The 20,711-nt window shown below is 38.7% G+C and overlaps 1 protein-coding gene, 1 non-coding gene and 2 pseudogenes across 3 annotated transcripts; 3 read left to right on the top strand and 1 right to left on the bottom strand.

Moving 5' to 3' along the window:
- The first annotated feature begins 81 nt into the window (after positions 1-81).
- LOC101297598 lies at positions 82-6,013 on the top strand (annotated as a pseudogene). The gene is made up of 4 exons (XR_185366.1): positions 82-1,375; positions 1,448-1,731; positions 3,105-4,550; positions 5,879-6,013. The product of XR_185366.1 is annotated as an LRR receptor-like serine/threonine-protein kinase GSO1-like (transcript).
- A 5,692-nt stretch (positions 6,014-11,705) lies between these two features.
- On the bottom strand, positions 11,706-14,096 carry LOC101292258. Its single transcript, XR_185287.1, has 4 exons — positions 13,525-14,096; positions 13,235-13,300; positions 12,714-12,990; positions 11,706-12,271 (listed from the first exon to the last, which is right to left on the bottom strand). It is a non-coding gene; the product is annotated as an uncharacterized LOC101292258 (transcript).
- Positions 14,097-14,861: 765 nt separating this feature from the next.
- LOC101297890 lies at positions 14,862-18,011 on the top strand. The gene is made up of 8 exons (XM_004308963.1): positions 14,862-15,179; positions 15,397-15,536; positions 15,638-15,737; positions 15,823-15,921; positions 16,032-16,376; positions 16,807-16,899; positions 16,998-17,204; positions 17,505-18,011. Exons 1-8 carry the CDS (start codon positions 14,862-14,864, stop codon positions 17,766-17,768), a joined length of 1,566 nt encoding a protein of 521 aa, XP_004309011.1. The 3' UTR covers positions 17,769-18,011.
- A 278-nt stretch (positions 18,012-18,289) lies between these two features.
- LOC101298179 lies at positions 18,290-20,018 on the top strand (annotated as a pseudogene).
- The last annotated feature ends 693 nt before the right edge of the window (positions 20,019-20,711 follow it).

Below are 20,711 nucleotides of genomic sequence, written 5' to 3' on the forward strand. Positions count from 1 at the left end.
ATGAACACTGATAATAGGCTCTTGTTTGGACCGTGTTTGTATATATAGCACCCCAGATGAGTCTGTTTCATACATATCACCATTCAGTCGATCACCAACTTTATACAACTCTATGCATATATCCATGAGAACTTTCTTCCTTCTCAGGTTGCTTGCTATTGCAGCCATTAGTACTTGTATTGGTTCATGTAATGGAAACCTGGGTGTGCCTGCTTGTAGAGAAAGTGAAAAACAAGCACTTCTCATTTTCAAGCAAGATCTTACTGATCCCTCCAACCGCCTTTCATCATGGGTTGCTGATGAAAATTCCAACTGCTGCCATTGGGTTGGAGTTGTATGTGATAACTCCACAGGCCACATCCATGAGTTGCATCTCGATAACCCTGATTATCGGGCTTCCTTGCGTGGTAAGATAAATCCTTCACTACTCAATTTAACGCATCTTACCTACTTAAACCTAAGTTACAACAATTTTCGAGGAACTCAGATTCCTAGCTTCTTTGGTTCTCTCAAAAGTTTAACTCATCTTGACCTCTCACTCGCATGGTTCGAGGGTTTGATTCCCTGTCAACTTGGAAATCTTTCCAGTCTAAGCCATCTCTCTCTTGGTGGTGGCTACGACCTGAAAGTTGAGAACCTTCACTGGATTTCTGGTCTTTCTCAGTTGGAACACCTAGACATGAGTCGTGTCAATCTTAGCAAAGCATCTGATCATTGGCTGCTAGTGACAAACATGCTCCCCTCTTTGGTAGAGTTACACATGAGTGGTTGTCATCTCGATCACATTCCCTCTCTACCAATCGTCAATTTTACTTCACTAGCAATCCTTGACCTTTCTGTGAATTTATTTAGTTCATTCATTCCTGGGTGGGTTTCAGTTTTAAAAATCTAGTTTCTCTTCATCTGGAGGATTGTATTTTCCAAGGTCCGATTCCCAGCAGTCCAAACAACATCACGTCTCTCTGGGAAATTGATCTCTCTGGTAATCTTTTTAACGATTCCATACCTGAGTGGTTGTTTAACCACAAAGAGCTCACTCATTTGAACCTGGGATACAATGCACTTGCAGGGCCACTGCCAGATGGTATGGTGAATATGACTGGTCTTAAAGTCCTTAATCTCGAATGGAACACTTTCAATTCAACCATACCTGAGTGGTTGTATAGTTTTAACTCTCTTGAGTCCTTAATTCTTTCTCACAATAACTTCCAGGGTGAAATTTCAAACTCATTGGGAAATCTTTGTAAGTTGATGGTTCTTGATCTTTCACTCAACCAATTCACGGTTGGAAGGTTATCAAAGATCTTTGAAACTTTGTCTGTGTGTGGTTCAAATAGAATAGAGACATTGTCTTTGGGATCTTGTAGTCTTTCTGGTCAGTTGACAGAGCAGGTAGGAACCTTTACAAACTTGAGCGTCCTTGATCTTTCTGATAACTCAATATCAGGTCCCATTCCAGTGTCCCTGGGTAATCTGTCATGCTTAGAAACATTAGACATCTCTCACAATCAGTTCAATGGAACTCTTCCAGAAAGCATTGGTCAACTCAAGATGCTAACTGACTTGGATATATCTTATAATTCATTTCAAGGTGTAGTGTCTGAAGCTCATTTTACTCATCTTACGGAATTGTCAAGCTTCCAAGGAAATGGAAATTCATTGACGCTCAATACTAGTTGAGATTGGATTCCTCCTTTTCAAAAACTTGAGTACTTGTACTTAGATTTTTGGCATCTGGTGATAGGCGCAAAAGCACCTACAAAGATACCCTATTATCAAATCAATTATATCAATGTAGTAAACGGCAAATAAGGGTCATTACTCGCAGAGGATTGGTGATACTAAGACTTAAACACACAAGAAACACAAACAGACGCGTAAACCAGAAATCTGGCAGACTCGACCTAGGAGCAGAAACCTAATTAATTAGCTAATCTAGACTCAACCAAAAATTATGAAATTAAATACACAGTAACTAGACACAGTGGTGGACTACCACAAAAATTTTGAGGGTATTCGGAGTTGTTTTGATTGGTGAACAAAAATAGATAAAACAGAAGTACTGCTGAAAACAGAATATTAAAAAGTGAATATGGATGTAAATATGAGAGAAACAATAGCTAGGAACTTCTCTCCACCACTAGATACGCTTCAATCACCCCAAAACAATGTCAATGACTAAAGATGAATGCACTCACAGTTAAGCCAATGTCGTTAGGTCATTAACCGTATTACGTTCTCTTACTTGCCATGTTAAGTGAAATGTCGGTATCGACTTAACTATATTCCCAATTAATTGATCTATGAAATGTCGGTATCTAGATCAAAATAACTGAAATCATGAAGATCTAAGAACGTTTGAGTAGCAACAAAGAATCTAAGGTCAATGTCGGTAGCCTTAGATTACCAAGGAATCACTTCACACAAGTACCTGGAAAGAACTTGTTATCTCTCATAGAATATGCAACGATATGTCAGTCATAAACACATTCAAAATAATAAACCCTAAAACATGCATCAAAGTGTCGACTCAATGAAACATGCAATAGAATTATCAATGAACAATCAGTGAAGAAATTCTCATCTAAAATTATATAAATCAATTAGGGTTCGAAATCGAAGACATATCTAGGGCTTTGATCAGCCCCTAACTACTAAGGAGTTTAGTTACACATAATCTTGATTAAGAACATCAGAGAATACATGGAAGATGAAATAAGGGTGAGAAGAAGAAAACTTGATTGAAGAAGATCTTTGCCGATCGAGTTCTTTTTCCTCTCCTTTCTTTCTTCTCCTTCTCTCTCTTTTTCTTCTCTTTCTTTCTTCCCTTTCTTTCTTCTCTTTTTCTCTCTGGTTCTTGTTCGGCCTCTCCCTCTTGTTCGGCTGCTCCCTTGTATAAATAGGTTAGTTAACCTATATCTCACGTCCATCACCAATCCAACTAGGATTAGGGATCCTAATTAAGCCCAATTATCTCCTTTTTCTTTGTTTGACTTCAAAACACCTAAAAACAAATAAAGTTAATTAAAAATAAGAAAACATCACAAAATAAATAAGTAATAAGAATAATTAGCATGATAAAAGTCGCACAAATATGCAACTATCATCTGGGGCCTGAATTTCCTACGTGGATTCAGAAACCACCATTCCGTTTAAGTGAACTAAGCTTATCTGGCACAGGACTTTCGGATACCCTTCCGAATTGCGTTTGGAACTCATCTATATTTTATCTTAATCTTTCTCACAATCAACTGCATGGGGAGCTTCCAAGTTTAGCTGCAGAGATGTTTTCGACAATTGACCTAAGTTCTAACCAGTTCAACGGTTCATTGCCTCTGGTTTCTTCCAACGTAGGCCTGCTAGATCTTTCCAATTCATCATTTTCTGGATCTGTCAGCCACTTCTTTTGCGATACAAGAGATGGGCCAAAACTACTTGGACTTCTTCATCTCGGGAACAATCATCTTGTTGGAAGAATTCCTGATTGTTGGATGAATTGGAAAAACCTGAAGTATGTGAATTTAGAAAGTAACAGTTTCACTGGGAATATTCCAAGCTCCATGGGACACTTGTTAAGCCTCGTATCACTTAACCTGCGCAATAATCAGCTCTCTGGGGATGAGTTGCCTTCATCAATGCAGAATTGGAGTAAATTGGAGGTTGTTGACCTTGGTCTTAATAAGTTGGAGGGAAGCTTACCACCATGGATAGGAAACGGCCTTTCAAGCTTGGTGGTTCTTAGCCTTCGTTCAAATAAGTTTCAGGGAGTCATTCCGCATGAACTTTGTAATCTCAAATATCTTCAAATTTTGGACATTGCAAATAACAATCTCTCTGGAACAATACCAATATGCTTCAACAGTTTTAGTTCCATGAAAACCTTGTCCAAATCAGATAGGTTTACTTCTTTTAACATTGAATATGAGTTCAGAGCGACAACATACGAAGATAATGCGGTCTTGGTGACAAAAGGGAAGGAAATGCGATATAGCAAGATTCTTCCATCTGTAAAAAGCATGGACATTTCAGCCAACATTATATCTGGGGAGATACCTGAGGAACTGACCAGCCTCATTGCCTTGCAAACTTTGAACTTATCAAACAATTGTTTGACCGGAAGAATCCCTTCAAAGATTGGTAATTTGAGTGCGTTAGAAACTCTTGATTTGTCTAAGAACCATCTTTTTGGTGTAATTCCTGCAAGCATGACAAGGATGAATTTTCTGAATCACTTGAATGTGTCTTACAACAATCTGACGGGACGGATTCCAGAAGGCACTCAGCTTCAGAGCTTTAATCAGTCCGGCTTTGTTGGCAATGAACTCTGCGGACTTCCACTCATCAAGAATTGCAGCAAGGTGATACCATTACCACCAACAGTTGAGCAAGAGAGAGGATATGATTTTCTTGAAGACAAATGGTTCTATTTGAGCTTGGGATTGGGATTCGCAGTTGGTTTCTGGACTATACTTGGTTCCTTGCTGGTAAACTTGCCATGGAGCTTTGCCTTTTCACGGTACCTCAATAGCATTGTGCTTAAACTTTATGCTGTAATTAATTGTTGAATATGTCAAGCTAGATAGTTGTGTGGATTTTGTTTCTCCTTGCTAAAAGGAACGAGTCTGTTTCTTTTGAACTTTGTCAGTAATTATCTTGCTGTTGTCACAATAAAAGTTCATCCTTCTTTTGATTTTGTTGCAGTTGTAATACTGTTTTTCTTGTATTTTTTTTTTTTCCCACACTTCAAATTATAAGCCTTTCTCAACATGCAAACAAGTTTTGCAAGTACCAAACTAAAATTTGGAATTCTTGAATATCATGCTACCTTAAACTTTGTGTATGAAAGTTCTCTTTTATACAAACAAATGAAACAATTGCTGAGTTTGAAAATTTATTTATTTATTTTTGAATAAAAGGAGTTGAACTCCATTTGTTAAGTAAAAAGAAAGTCAGGGGAACATAAGGGAATGAGACTTAACAAAACTCCTTCCAACAAAAAACAAAGCAACATAACCTACAAGAGAAAGCAACACTGAAAGTAAATCATTGAAGAAAGCGAAAATGAGGTCAACCGAGTTGATCCTGATGGCATAAATTCATAAGGAATTAGGGGATTGAGTCCCAATAAACCAAGCCTGAAGAAGATAAACCGAAGTTTTCTAGTGCATTTGCTATCTGATTCTCTTCTCTGAATATATGAGAACACCGAAATTGCATTTGCGAGACACGATACATGCAATTATCCCAAGCAACACGAAATCTTCATGGAATAAGAAGAGGGGAATGGATGAAGTTAAGAACAATGGCGGAATCAACCTCAAGCCAAATATGCTTCCATTCCTGAACCCAAGCTAATTCAATGAAAAATTATTCAGCGCACCCGTGTACATATGCACCCGGAATCTCCACCGTCCAAATTGACGCGTGGATCAATTTTTTATTAAGGCCGTTAGTTGGCGTTTGAAGGACGTTTAGTAGGCGAGTGAGGGGAGAAAAGGGAAGAGAAAGGGTCTGCAACTCTGCATCAATCATCAATATTGTACCCTGCTTTGATTCCAGAAGATGCTTCAGAGTTTTCCACCATTGGAGCCACCATTGTACCCTGCTTTGGTTCGTCCAGTTTCTAGGCGGAGCAGAGGACGCCGTTGAGGTCTTCAGCTATGTCCGGCGGTTGAGACTTGAGGTGAGGCCATCTGAGATTTGGGTTTGAGGGTGAGGGTTTTGCGAGAGTGAAAGGAAGAACTAAATCGGAGTTGTTTTTCTCCGATCAACTGTTGTCCTCTCTCCCTTTGCCTCTGAGCAATAATCCCATCCTCAAGCTCCCTTCTCTCTGCTGACCCCTTTAGACTGGTGGATCTGAGGTGAGATTTTCTGGCAGTGGGCTGGACGATTTGGTGGATCTGAGGCGAGATTTTCGGGGCTCGGCGGCGTGGGTTTCTGCATGGCGGTGACGGGTTGTTTTGGGATTGGAGCGGCATGGCTTGTGGTGCTCAGCAGCGGCGGGAGGGGTTGAGGCTTGTGGTGACAAGCTTGGCAGCGACGACGACTGGGAGAGGGAGAGGACATGGTTTGATCAGGTGTGATCGGAGAAAAACAACTCCAATTTACTTGTTTTTTTGGTTATAGCAAGGTGAGTTGGGAAAAAAATTCCACGTGTCGATTCATGAGTGGGCTGCCGCATGAGCCACGTGGTGCTTTAACCGCACCTAAAACTTTCTCTTGACTTTCTCTATGGTCAAAGGTCAGTAAAGTAACCCCGCCGTACTGCCGTTTTTTCATTATCTTAACCTTTTAAGCTAATAACTATTTCTCTTTAAAAAAAAAGCTAATAATTATCTAATAAAAACATTATTAATTGAACCATTGTTTGCTTTTTTGTTTTTGAAGAATGGAAACAATTGTTTGCTTACGGAAGTGTTTAATTGAAAAGGCAAAAATATTGTAGTTGCGGAGTAGTTAATATTTTAGAAACACTTAATCTGTTGTGGTTGTTTTGATATACTAATTCGTTTAGAAGTGTCTAAGCGTAATAAGTGTTAACCGTTTTTATCAGAAATCAAATATTACCGGAAGCTTATGATTTTTCAACCTTATTCGTGTTTCACTATTCCGATCACATTCTATTTCACAAGATTTTCAAAAATTGTGTTTCCTCTGTATAGTTGGTTCACAATGATGTACAGTTTCATATAACATATTAAACAAGTTAAACCACATTAATAGACACGTTGTGGTTCTAATGTCTCAATTTCACAAAATGAAAATTCAACCATCTGATATGATCAGCGTACTTAAATACGGCTACAGGAAAAAATTCACCTGTTTTCGATAACGTTTGGCTCTCGATCAATGCGGTCAATCTTAAACCGACGTCATTTATTACATGAAAATGCTCTTATATACCCCTACATGACTTAGTTTGGTTGATTTTTCCGCACATAAAACTCTCATATTGATGATATGTAACCACTCATGTAAAAATTTAGGGACGTTCACCTCCCGACGATAGGGCTCTTCATAGGGAAGCATAAACTTAACTAGGGTTCACCGCTTCTATTGGAGACCAAATGTTACCGGAAATATGTGATTTTTCAACCATAGCTGTATTTCACCATACAAATCACATCTTATTTCACAAGATTTTTGAAAATATTGCTTCTTCCGTATAATTGGTTCACAAAGATGTACACTTGCATATAACTTATTAAACAAGTTATACCATATTAGTAGGCACATTGTGATTCCAATGGCTAAATTTCACAAAATAAGAATTCAACCGTCTGATATGATTAGCGTACTTAAATACGGCTATAGAAAAAAATTCACATGTTTTTTATAACGTTTGGCTCTCGATCGAAGTGGTCAACCTTAAACCGATGTCATTTATTACATGAAAACGCTCTTACATACCCTTATATAACCTAGTTTGGTTGATTCTTCCACACACAAAACTCTCACATTGATGATATGTAACCACCTATGTAAAAATTTAAGAACGTTCATCTCCCGACGATAGAGCTCTCCATAAGGAAGTATAAGCGTAAATATGGTTGACCACTTCTATCGGGGATCAAACGTTACCGGAAATATGTGATTTTTCAACCTTAGTTATATTTCACCATACAGATCACATCTTATTTCACAATATTTTTGAAAATATTGTTTCCTCCGTATAGTTGGTTCACAAAGATGTACACTTGCATATAACCTATTAAACAAATTATACCACATTAGTAGGCACGTTATATTTCCAATGGCTAAATTTCACAAAATGAAAATTCAACCGTATGATATGATCAGTGTACTTAAATACGGCTAAAGAAAAAAATTCACATGTTTTCGATAACATTTGGCTCTCGATCGACGCGGTCAACCTTAAACCGACGTCACTTATTACACGAAAACGCTCTTACATACCCCTATATGACTTAGTTTGGTTGATTCTTCCACACACAAAACTCTCACATTGATGATATGTAACCACCCATGTAAAAATTTAGGAACGTTCACCTCCCGACGATAGGGCTCTTTATAGGGAAATATAAGCGTAAATAGGGTTGACCGCTTCTATTGAGGACCAAACATTACCGAAAATATGTAATTTTTCAACCATAGTTGTATTTCACCATACCGATCACATCTTATTTCACAAGATTTTTGAAAATATTGTTTTCTCTGTATAGTTAGTTTATAAAAATGTACACTTGCATATAACCTACTAAACAAATTATACCACATTAGTAGGTACGTAGTGGTTCCGATGGCTAAATTTCACAAAATTAAATTTCAACCGTCTGATATGATCACCACACTTAAATACAGCTAAAGGAAAAACGGTTGACCGATTTTACCAGGAACTAAACGTAACCGGAAGTTTGTGATTTTTCAACCCTAGCCGCATTTTACTGTTCCGGTCACATCGTATTTCACAGGATTTTTGAAAATTTTGCTTCCTATGTATAGTTGGTTCATAATGATGTACGCTTGTATAAAACCTACTAAACAAATTATACATCTTCAGTAAGCACATGGCGATCCGAGTTCATAAAGATATGAAAACAAAATTTCACCGTCAGATGTGGTCACTGAAATGAAATACGTCCACGGAAGAAAATCCACCCTGTTTCGGTTTCGTTATGCCCCCCATCGAGTCAGTCAACCTTATTTAAATCTTATTTTTTACACGAAATGCGGTTGACCGGCACCGTGCGAAACCCTAATTTTACTACTTTTCCACGATATTACTCATGTTTAGTAATTAAACAAATATTCATAAAAATTAAATACGAATAAAATGAAATTATTATGAGAAATCATTCATATTTAGTAACAAATCTTTTTTAATAAATGCAATAAAAGTTTACAACATTATACTAAAATTACATTTAATGCAAAGTGAACCAACTATAGAGAGGAAGCAAAATTTTCAAAAATCTCGTGAAATAAGATGTGATCGGAATAGTGAAATACGACTATAGTTGAAAAATCACATATTTCGGGTAACGTTTGGGTGCCGATAAAAACAGTCAACCCTTTTTACGCTTAATCTTCTCTATGGGAGACCTATCTTCGGGAGGTAAACGTCTCCAAATTTTGATATGTGTGGTTACATCTCATTTATGTGAGAATTTAACGTGTGGAAGAATCGACCAAACTAGGTCACGGAGTGGTAGGTACGAGAGTTTCTGTGTGATAAGTGACAATGGATTATGGTTGACCGCTTGGATCGAGCCCCGGACATTGCCGAATCCAGTTGAATTTTATACCATATAGCCTTGTTTTACTATAACGATCATATCAGACGGACGAATTTCATTTTGTGAATTTTAGCCTTGTTTTACTATAGCCGAATCACAATGTGTCTACTAATGTGGCATAACTTGTTTAGTAGGTTATATGCAAGTATATAACTTTGTGAACCAACTATACAGAAAAAGCAAAATTTTCAAAAATCTTGTGAAATAAGATGTGAACGGAATAATGAAATACGGCTATAGTTGAAAAATCACGTACTTTGGGTAACGTCTGGATCCCGATACAAGCGGTTAACTTTTTTTACGCTTAATATTCCCTATGGAAAGCCCTATCGTCAGGACATAAAAGTCTCCAAATTTTTATATGGGTGGTTACGCCTATCTATGTGAGAGTTTACTGTGAGGAAGAATTGACCAAACTAGGTCACGGAGAGGTAGGTAAGAGTGTTTCTGTGTGATAAGTGATGATGAATTAAGGTTGACCGCTTTGATTGAGCCCCGAATGTTGCCGAATCCAGTTGAATTTTTTACCATGGCCGTGTTTCATTATAATGGTCACATCAGACGGTCAATTTTTCATTTTATGATTTTAGTCATTAGAATCACAACATGGCAACTAATGTGGTATTACTTGTTTAGTTGATTATATACAAATGAACAACATTGTGAACCAACTTTATACATGAAGCAAAATTTGCATAAATCTTGTGAAATAGGATGTGACCGGTATAGCGAAATACAGCTTTGGTTGAAAAATCACCTGTTTCGGGTAACGTCCGGGTCCTGATAATAGCGGTCAACTCTTTTTACACTTAATCTACCCTATGGGAAACCCTATCGTCGGGATGTAAATGTCTCTAAATTTTTACATGGGTGGTTACGTCTCATCTATGTGAGAGTTTAATGTGCAGAAGGATCGACCAAAATAGGTCACAGAGAGGTAGGTAAGAGCGTTTTCGTATGATAAATGACGTTGAATTAGAGTTGACCAATTCGATCGAGCCCTGAACATTGCCGAATCCAGTTGATTTTTTTACCATGGCCGTGTTTCATTATAATTGTCACATCAGACGGTCAATTTTTCATTTTGTGATTTTAGTCATTAGAATCACAATGTGGCTACTAATGTGATATAACTTATTTAGTTGATTATATGCAAGTGAAGAACATTGTGAACCAACTTTATACAGGAAGCAAAATTTGCATAAATCTTGTGAAATAGGATGTGACCGGTATACCGAAATACGGCTGCAGTTGAAAAATCACATGTTTTCGATAATGTTTGGCTGTCGATCGATGCGGTCAACCTTAAACCAACGTCACTTATCACACGGAAACGCTCTTACCTACTCTTATACGACCTAGTTTGGTTGATTCTTCCACATAAAATTCTCACGTTGATGATATGTAATCACCCATGTAAAAATTTAGGGATGTTCACCTCCCGACGATAGAGCTCATCATAGAAAAGCATAAGCGTAAATAGGGTTGACCGCTTTTATCGGAGACCAAACGTTATCGGAAATACGTGATTTTTCAACCATAGCCGTATTTCACCATACTGATCACATCATATTTCACAAGATTTTTGAAAATATTGCTTCCTCCGTATAGTTGGTTCATAAAGATGTATATTTGCATATAACCTACTAAACAAGTTATACCACATTAGTAACCACGTTGTGGTTCCAATGGCTAAATTTCACATAATGAAAATTCAACAATTTGATATGATCAGCGTACTTAAATACGGCTATGGATAAAAATTCACCTGTTTTTCGATAATGTTTGGGTTTCGATCCACGCGGTCAACCTTAAACCAACGTCACTTATTAAACGAAAATGCTCTTAGCTACCCCTATATAACCTAGTTTGGTTGATTCTTCCACACACAAAACTCTCAAATTGATGGGATGTAACCACCTATGTAAAAATTTAAGGACGTTCACCTCCTAACGATAAGGCTCTCCATAGAGAAACATAAACGTAACTAAGGTTGACCGCTTTTATCGAGGACTAAACAATACCGAAAATATGTGATTTTTCATTTCTCTTTTTGACAAAAAACGGTACCCGCCAGAACAGTTCATAAACCTTTATTTTTTCAACAAAATAATGTCAAAATCTGAAGCCTCGTCAATTTCTACTAATTTCATATAGCCTTAACAAATACCTAATAAACAAATACTATGGGTTCTCGTGCACAACATCATTTCTCTAATGACTTCCAATAGTAACTACAGCATATGAATTGCTCGAGTATTGAAGTCAAAAAGTCTAAAATTGTTGGCTTATTAGCAGCCGTTGCATCTCCCTGAATTGTGACCATGCATCTCTAAAATTTAAAGACCACATGCATAGATCTAGTCAAGATAATCCTTAAGCAATTACCTTCAAAATATACATGCGATCTGTCTCATTTATCTGAAAAACCAAGAACAAGGCACTACTCATGATGTCTATCACTGCATTAGCTTTCTCAAGACGATTATCCGTGTGTACGCTCCCAATATCACTGTCGTGTGAAGGCTGGGTTTTAGTTTCATTTAACAAAATTTTACACCTCATGAGAAGCCTTTCAAGAACAAATAAAAAACCCCATCTGATGATGTGTGCTTTGACTACAGAAGAAGACCACACATAAGCCAAATGGGTATAGGAACATCTGAAGCGACTGCAGAATCATGAACACCAGCAAGGAATATTTTCTGCTGCACGTTTTTGATATTGGACCATATACTTGAATTCCTTTCATCACTAATTTCAGCAATAAGCAGGTCGCCTAACCAGACACACGCATTTCGATGGTATGCAGAATTTCCAGGATGAAGTAGTGAATGCAAAACAGCCCATGAGAGCTTTGCTTTCATGCCAACGCCATTTCTTAGAACTGCACGTTCAATGCTATCCAAAGACTTACAGGATTTTGTTATTTCCATCATATGGAAGAACTCCGTGTCCAAATGAGTAAATGAACTTATGGTTGCACCAAATTTCTCCATTACACTCTCTAACATCTGTAAAGTTAAATAAACATTAGAAGCAGCACATTGACAAAGATTGACTGACTTCACTAATTATAGGAACAAAAATAACAATCGGATAATCTCTGAAACTAGTGAAAACTTCCAGAATAAACCGCACACCTATATGCCACTTAGAAGAGGGGAAAACCAAATACATACTTGTATAGAAACAAAAGTGTAAATAAAATATGATTTGTAAAACTCCTCGAGAGCTCATCAGTCCATAGACTTCTGTCCATGCCAACAATAGCTGGCAAACAGGGGTGATGAAAAAGTACACAAAAGACAAGTTGGGCTTGAAACATAATCGACTTAAAAGTCACAGTGATAAAACTTTTGAAGAATCAAATTCCTCACCTTTATAAAGAAACATACACAAATGCAATCACAAATACCAACTCAAACACACCGCACATGAACTTTTCATACATACCATATTTAGCCGTTCACTGTTTGGATATCTAGACACTGCATCAGAAAATAGAATTCTTCATAAGCTCCCCAATGCCTGTCAATCCAAGCTTAATACAGATATAAATGGCTTCAGACGCATCCGCCATTGTGAGAAGAGCCACAAGAGGCTGAATCTCATCATCACTATACTCTGTGCCTCCTGTAGCTATGCTTGCTTCGTTAATTTGATGCAAAACATAGTCAAAAAGCACCAAAAACAGATTTCGCCTTTCATTTTTTGATATTGCTAGTGAATACTGCATGGCAGAAACATATTATTATGGCTTGGAATTAGATAACTTGGCTGGTAGAACGAAACAATATAGAATCATATTGAAATGTATGCATAACTTGGCATAACTTGACTGAAGAGATATGCTAGCATCTGCAAAATCCAATTCAAAAATACTAAAATAATGCTCACAGCCAACATTGAAATGTATTCCAAATGTATCATGAACATTACTGGATCCTGTAAAACAACCAATATCCTATATGTACCTGTAGTGACGATATTGACATAGCGGTTTAGCCCGTGGACGAAATGTGCTCGCTGGAGACTCATCCCTGAAATTTAACACTTAAAACATTCAGAACACCAGTTTGATCAAACGTCATTATGATGCCACAGTTATAACTTCAGATAATGTATGACAGAGTGTTAGTAACTAATAAGCCTCCGAAAACAGGGATAAACAATAGATTAGCTTTAATGGACAGCGCGGTGTACACCCTAGCGGTGTACAGCGCGGAGTGGAAATCAAAATATATGAAGGAAACTGAAATCTAACCTTGTAGCCGGACGTACAAGAAACTGCCGATTCGAGTGAATTATGTAGCCATCATTGTTGGAAGACATCGCCTAAACCCTATTTATCCAAACAGAGTACTCTGGCACTTGGAATCATGAAATACCGATTTTGCAGTATCCAAACGGGAAAGCAGAAAGTGAACAAAAAAAAGCAGCAATTTGAAAAAGTAAGACAATCCAAAGCGAATTGAGTAGAGAATGAAGGAACCCAGATCTTCTTCTCCAAAGAAAAAGAAGAACAGACCCAGAACCCAGAGTTGGCAAAGAGAGTTGAGGCGAGAGAGATGGGCACCAACCCGCCCAGCGGTCGGGATCGTCGGACGACTTGCTGGAGTCGGATGTGATCAAGATTGAGGTGGAATGTTTGGATGGGGGAGTCGAGTACGATCGATGAAATAGGCAAAGGATTGAAGAGGAGACGACCTGGATCGACAGACCTCGAAGCTCTTGGGTCGTCGATGGATGTGTAACAAATTAGACGTTAGAAGATGGCTGTGTTATTGGGGGAGTTGCGAGAGGAGAAACTAAGACGAAACAAAACCAGTCGAAGCTAACGTGGTTTAGCTTCCACGCGCTATTAGACATCCGGGTGCTCTCCTAATTCAATAGCCTTAATAGTCGGAAAATTTACTTTGAATCAACCATTTGATCTCATTTCAAAGTTCAAACCAAAATAAAATGACATAAGCTACGACGAAACTTCCTAGACAAATAATTCCTACATAACAAGTGTGAATATATATTTAATACTCTCGTCAATAATCTCTCCGTCAAGTTTTACCGATTTACTCTAATGCAAATTTTGTTACTTAAAAAGTTAAGATTATAAAAAACTACTTTTTTTTAGAGTATCAATGATGGTATCCTTAAAGACTTTTTAGGTCCAGAAACTAATCCGCGTCAAGGGATCATGTCAAGACACTTCCTCCCCCCTCACCAAGAATAAATTAAGATTTAACTCCAATTAATATCGGCCGAGATTCAAACCCGGGATTCAAACCTTAAAAAGCTATTCTCACTATACCTGAACTAGTGTAAACAACTCGAGAAACTCTAAGAAAAGTTAAATAAAAGGTAAAAAAAAAATTATAAGAGATGAGTGATCACAGTAGAGAATAGAATGAGACTTAAATACCAGCTACAGATAAAATAGAGATCTCCCAAACAGATAAAACACACCTTTCCGTTCCAACTTCTTCTTCCTCGAATTCCAATTCCCAACGATGCTGACACCATTGCTGACATAATCACCAACCACCTCCAAAATCCAGTTGCAGATGCCAAGCCCAAACCCCAAGGCCCAACCTTCCCTCTCCAATGCCGTCGCCGTCGTCTCCCACCAAACCCCTGGCCTCCCCACCGCCCCTAGACCCCTCCGACCCGCTCCGCGAGGCCGAGGACCGGCTCCGCGATGCCATCGAGGAGCTCCAGCGCCGCCAGCGCTCCGCCGCCGCCCTCCACCAGCACCACCCGCCCTGCGACCACGCCGCCGACGAGTCATGCGTCGCTCACGCCATCGGTAACCTCTGCCAGAGCTTTCTGCTCTCCTATGGCGTCCGCGTCGGGATTGGGATTCTCCTCCGCGCGTTTAAGCTCGCTCGCAGACAGTCCTACTCTTCCTTGCTCGATCTCAAGGTAGAAGACAGTGGCAGTTTGCGTAATTATATTCGCATTTCGTAGCTGATTTGGTTTTGTTTACAGGATTTCGTATCGAAATTGAGTTTGTTATGATCAGAATAGTGAATGTGGAGTTCGTAGTTCATAAGAATTGAAATTGATTATCTAAGAATCGAAATTGAACTGTTAGAATCAAACTATGAAGAAAGTTTCATTTGCTGTTATTGTTTTGCAGCAACTTGTTTCGGAGAAGGATCTGATAGTGAGAGAAGAAGCGTGCCGAATCGGCTTATTTTTCGGTGGATTTAGTGGTTCTTACCATGCTCTTAGATGCTTGTTGAGAAAGTACAGAAAGAAAGAGACGCCATTGAATGCGTGAGTATTTGTCTGTGTGTTTTCGGTTTGTATGTTTGGACTTGTTTTGAAGGTATTATTTTTCGTTATATATGACATTGTTTAAGGGGATGATGGAGCAGAATCTTAGCAGGTTCAATTGCCGGTTTGTCTATTTTAGCATTAGATGACTCAAACCGAAGGCGAACACTGTCTCTGTACTTACTAGCAAGAGTAGCACAGGTAAATTGATTCATATTGTTTCTCTAGATTGGATATTGGTAGTTCCAAATTCCGAATTTATGACCTCTCTTTTTCTTTTTTACAGTCTGCTTATAATTCTGCGAAGTCTAAGAATAAGTTTCACTTTTGGGGAAGCCACTGGAGACATGGGGATTCCCTGCTTTTTTCTTTGGCATGTGCACAGGTAGCACTTATTCCATTGTCAAGCTTGCAATTTGTCATGTGTGCCCAACTCTCTCTTTGTTTTGCTCTCCCGAAATTCCATCATTTACTTAGTTAGAAATTCCGTTTCAGGTTATGTACGCCTTTGTAATGCGACCTGAGAGCTTGCCTAAATCTTATCATGAATTCATCCAGAAGACTGGTCCTGTAGCTGCGCCTGTATACAAGGCCGTAAGGGAGTGTTGTAGAGGATATCCAGTGGATATTGCCTCACTAGCTGATTACTTGGCTGAAAAAGGGAGAAGTGATATAAAATTGGAAGAGTTTCCATCTATTTTTCCTTGTTCTGTTATTCATCCCCACACAAATTCTTGTTTAGTTCAGAATGCAACTGCAACATCAGCTACATTTAGGAAAACATTTCCGCTTTACTTCTCTTTGACGTTTGTACCATTTGTCGTTCTCCGCCTACAGAAGGTAAATTCCTTTCATATTGTTTTCTTTCCTTTATAATGATTCTGATCTTAAGACTTTGCATTTGACATTTCATTTATTATCATATAACATCTGTGCCTTATACCTAGGAAACTATGTATTCTAGGGTAGTCCTCCTATATCTTGTAACTTGAGTGCCTTCTTCATAGTTAAGTAGGCATTTCTAGGGTGCTGTTGTTGCCATGCATGCAGATGCACACCAATCTGACTTCCCTGCTTACAACTGCCACTATAATATGGATTACATAGCTGTATCAACTCATAGCATGAATTTGTAGTTTTCATTATTATGAGATTGTTATAGTTGCTAGCTAATCTCAAGAGGACAGTAAAGTGTGTCGAAGCTCTCTGATTTGTCACTTCTTAATTTTGTTTGGTAATTCTGATGTTAATTTAACTTGATGTCCTTCAGTTCCTGGCGGCCCCTGCTCGCACCTTTATGTTTGCTGTTAAAGATTCTGTTCGCTCAACATCATTTTTGTCTGCCTTCGTCGGAATCTTTCAGGTAAACTTTTTTCTTCTTCATACCTTTTCTGGTTTATCAATTTCTCATATCCATATGATTTGGATGGTTGAGGTCTAATTTTTCTTTGTTGGTGCTAGGGTGTGATATGTTTGCACAGAAAAGTTGCATCAAAAGACAACAAGCTTGTATATTGGACTGCTGGTGGTCTAGCTGCTCTTTCAGTTTTACTGGAGAAAAAAGCTAGGCGTGGTGAACTTGCTCTATATGTTCTTCCACGGGCAGGAGATTCTTTGTGGTATATTTTAGTAAACCGTCACCTGCTTCCAGATATTAAGAATGCTGAGGTATGGGTTTATTACCTTGCCACTTAACCCTATGATTTTAATCTCTGTCACCATTGAGAAGGAAACATGCTTCAACCAATTTTGAATTAGCTTTGTTCTTAAAATGTTTTCCTTGTTGAATCTAGCACTCAATGACTATTTCCTTATTTAATTTTGTATCGATTGAACAAATAACTAGATGAGAGATTCAGACAATTTTGTTCCGAGTCTTGTGACAAATATGGGTCATGTTTTTAAGTTGACTAAAATAGTTAATTTGTAATGAAAGTGCATAGATTAATGCTTTTTTTCATGTTACAGGTGTTCTTGTTCTGTTTGTGTATGGGTGGAATTATGTACTACTTGGAACATGAGCCAGACACTATGGCTCCATTCCTGAGGGGTCTGATTCGCCGCTTTCTTGCTAGCAGAATTAGTAATCCAGTCAATTCGTCTAGTAGGAATGCTTCGTACTCATATTTGCAAACTCTTGATGCCATGAAGAAGCCAAAGCTATTAGAGGGTGATGGTTCTGAAGGACCATCTGAGAAGAAGTACAATCTTGAATCAATACCAGGGCTGTGAGGGGTCGAGCTTTAGACTCCCCCCAACTCCCAAATTTTCAAACATTTTCTCAGAGTTTGAATAAACATTATGTATCGGAAATCAGTGACGGTTTAGGTTTATTATTTTTTACCGAAAAAGGTTCAATATTTTGCATCCTTTTTCTATATGATTTGTTGTATGAATATCGAACCACTGCAATTTCACTTGATTTGAAAGAAAAGAATTATGAATGGAATGATTGTTTCTTAGTTTCCAAGTTCCAACTGTTGACCCTGTTGGCTGTTGCACATGGTTCGTGCCTGATTATTTTATGGTCATCTCCTGAAGTATTATAGGTAGATCATCAATAGGTTAATATTTTCACAAGAATAGATTCTGACTTGTATTACGTGTGATCCAGGACTTTGAACTTTAAAGGCCGGCGCAGGCGTTATTTGTTATCTAGTGAAGACCTGGATTAGTGACTGCTGCGAGAATTTGTATCAAGTGAAGAACTGTTTCACCAGACCAGGAATATATAGTCCATTGTAGAAATACAGATGGGATGTTCAACATTTCACATCTCAATGGAGTTGTCTGAGTCGGACCAAACACGAAGGCTGTTTGAGGGTCTTGAATACAGCGCACCCGGGTGCGCTGAATACGCTCACTGGAAATGTCCAGGTTCTGCATCAATTGCTGGCAGAAAATCAACTTCAACTGCATAGTGTATCCCTAGCTTCCAGAGAAAGCCCCTTGCACGTTGCTGCAGTTGCTGGCCATGTTGATTTTGTCAAGGAAATTGTGAGGTTGAAACCAGCTTTTGCCGAGGAATTGAACCAGGATGGCTTTAGCCCCATTCATATAGCAGCAGCCAATGGATTTCTGGAAATTGTAAGGGAGCTACTTACAGTTGACTCTAAACTTTCCCAGCTTAAAGGAAGAGATCAATGGACTCCACTGCATTATGCTGCAGTGAGAGGGAGGGTGGGTATTATCCGAGAAATGGTTTTGGCTTGTCCAGATAGTGTTGAACATGTGACTGTACAAGGGGAGACTGTGTTTCACTTGGCTGTTAGGAACAGCCAGTTTGAAGCTGTTAGAGTTTTGGTGACATTGGTGCGAGAAATAGGCAAGCTGAACGTCCTCCAGATGAAGGATCATCTTGGGAATACAGTTCTTCATCTAGCAACTTGGAAAAAGTAACATCAGGTAAGTGCATTTTCACCACTCTTACTTCAATGCTGATTATAATCTCTAATGAGAATGTTATAGATATCTATCTGGGATGAATTTATTGGAAATTGATCAAGAAACAATGTAGTCAATTATGATAGAGCACAACAATTTGTAATCTTGAAAACACTAACTAAGCACACATAATCACAGGTGGTGGATTGGTTAGTTCACATTGGAACTGGTCCAGCATGTGCGTTAGAAGTAAACAATGTAAATCAGAGTGGTCTCACAGCTCTTGATCTGCTACTAATTTTCCCTAGTGAAGCCGGTGATAGGGAAATGAAGGAAATCCTTCGTGGTGCTGGAGCTTTAAGAGCACGAGACATAGTCCACCCTAGTTCTGACATTCTTTGCTTTAGTCAGAACCGTAATCAGATGGCATTGGAGACCCATCTAGACCAGCCAAATGATGTAGCTTTGAGGACAATGGATATAGTCCATTCTAGTGCTGATCAATTTGTTCCATTCGACTCTCCTGGGCACCATTCTCAAACGGCATCAGAGACTCATCAAGAGCAGGCAGACAATTTGCTGGAGTACTTCAAGTTCAGAATGGGAAGAGACTCTCCTAGTGATGCACGTGCAGCACTGTTAGTCGTAGCTGTATTAGTTGCGACTGCAACCTTTCAGGTTGCACTCAACCCTCCAGGAGGTCTTTGGCAGGACATAGACTTGAGCAAAAATGGGACTGAGCCACCACAGCTTGCAGGGACGTCCAATATAGCTTGTTATTATCCAGCCTACTCCATCCTTTTTGCAGTTTTCAACTCCATTGGGTTTTCTGTTTCTCTTCACATGATCAATATTCTAACAACCAATTTCCCTTTGCGGTTGGAACTTCAAGTTTGTGGCATTGCAATGTACTTCACCTACATCAATGGATTGATTACAATTTCTCCAGGCGAAACCGCAGGGTGGTACTCACTGTTTGCACTTACGCCAGCTTTGCCTCCGCTGGTACTATTTGCTGCCAGATGGGTTCAGAAACTTATCATCAAGCTCAGAGAACTCCTGCTAAACCAGATGCCAATATTAAGTAGATTCATATAATTTGAATTAGGTTATGAGTCATGACAACCATCTCAGTGTTGAGGGCTGTAACAGTTGATAAAAGTAGCAGATTTCATGGTTTCCATGATTTGATTGAACCTATAGAATTGATGTACCGAACTACAAGTAGAAGTATTGTTTCTTAGTTTCTAACGTTTGACTCTGTTGGCTATTGCACATAGTTCCGGTGAGATTATTTTATGGTCATAACGATCTATGCATTCTGATAATTACTATATGTGTCTGATACAAGGATTTGTAATGGCATCTGACGCCGGTTTCCTGCAATCTAGTGAAGAACCATTTCACCTGAACTGGAGTATATAATAGTCGTACTCTGAGACTCAGATCAAGTCCTCATCATAACCCATCTTAATGGATATAAGGCAGCTGCTTGAGGCTTCTCAAACTGGGAATGTCCCTCTTTTGCAGCAATTGCTGACAGATGATCCACGACTTCTGCTTAATGCTTCACTAGCTTCCGGAGAGAATCCCTTGTATGTTGCTTCTGCTGCTGGTCATGTGGAATTTGTCAAGGTGATTCTAGAGTTGAAATTGAAACCATCTCTTGCAAAAGAGTTGAACAAAGATGGCTTTAGTTCCATGCATGTGGCATCTGCCAATGGCCATCTGGAGATTGTAAGGGCTCTGCAGAGGGCTGAACCTGGATGCTGCCAGGTTAAAGGAAAAGAT

The sequence above is a fragment of the Fragaria vesca genome, linkage group LG7 (genome assembly GCF_000184155.1).
Source record: "Fragaria vesca subsp. vesca linkage group LG7, FraVesHawaii_1.0, whole genome shotgun sequence".
Classification (NCBI taxonomy): Eukaryota; Viridiplantae; Streptophyta; class Magnoliopsida; order Rosales; family Rosaceae; genus Fragaria; species Fragaria vesca.

Excerpts from the sequence above, each read along its gene's own strand:
- LOC101297890 (XM_004308963.1), top strand. The coding sequence starts at position 14,862 with ATGCCGTCGCCGTCGTCTCCCACCAAACCCCTGGCCTCCCCACCGCCC. Across the intron at positions 15,180-15,396 it reads CTTCCTTGCTCGATCTCAAG|CAACTTGTTTCGGAGAAGGA; the intron begins GTAGAAGACAGT and ends ATTGTTTTGCAG. Across the intron at positions 17,205-17,504 it reads CAGATATTAAGAATGCTGAG|GTGTTCTTGTTCTGTTTGTG; the intron begins GTATGGGTTTAT and ends TTCATGTTACAG.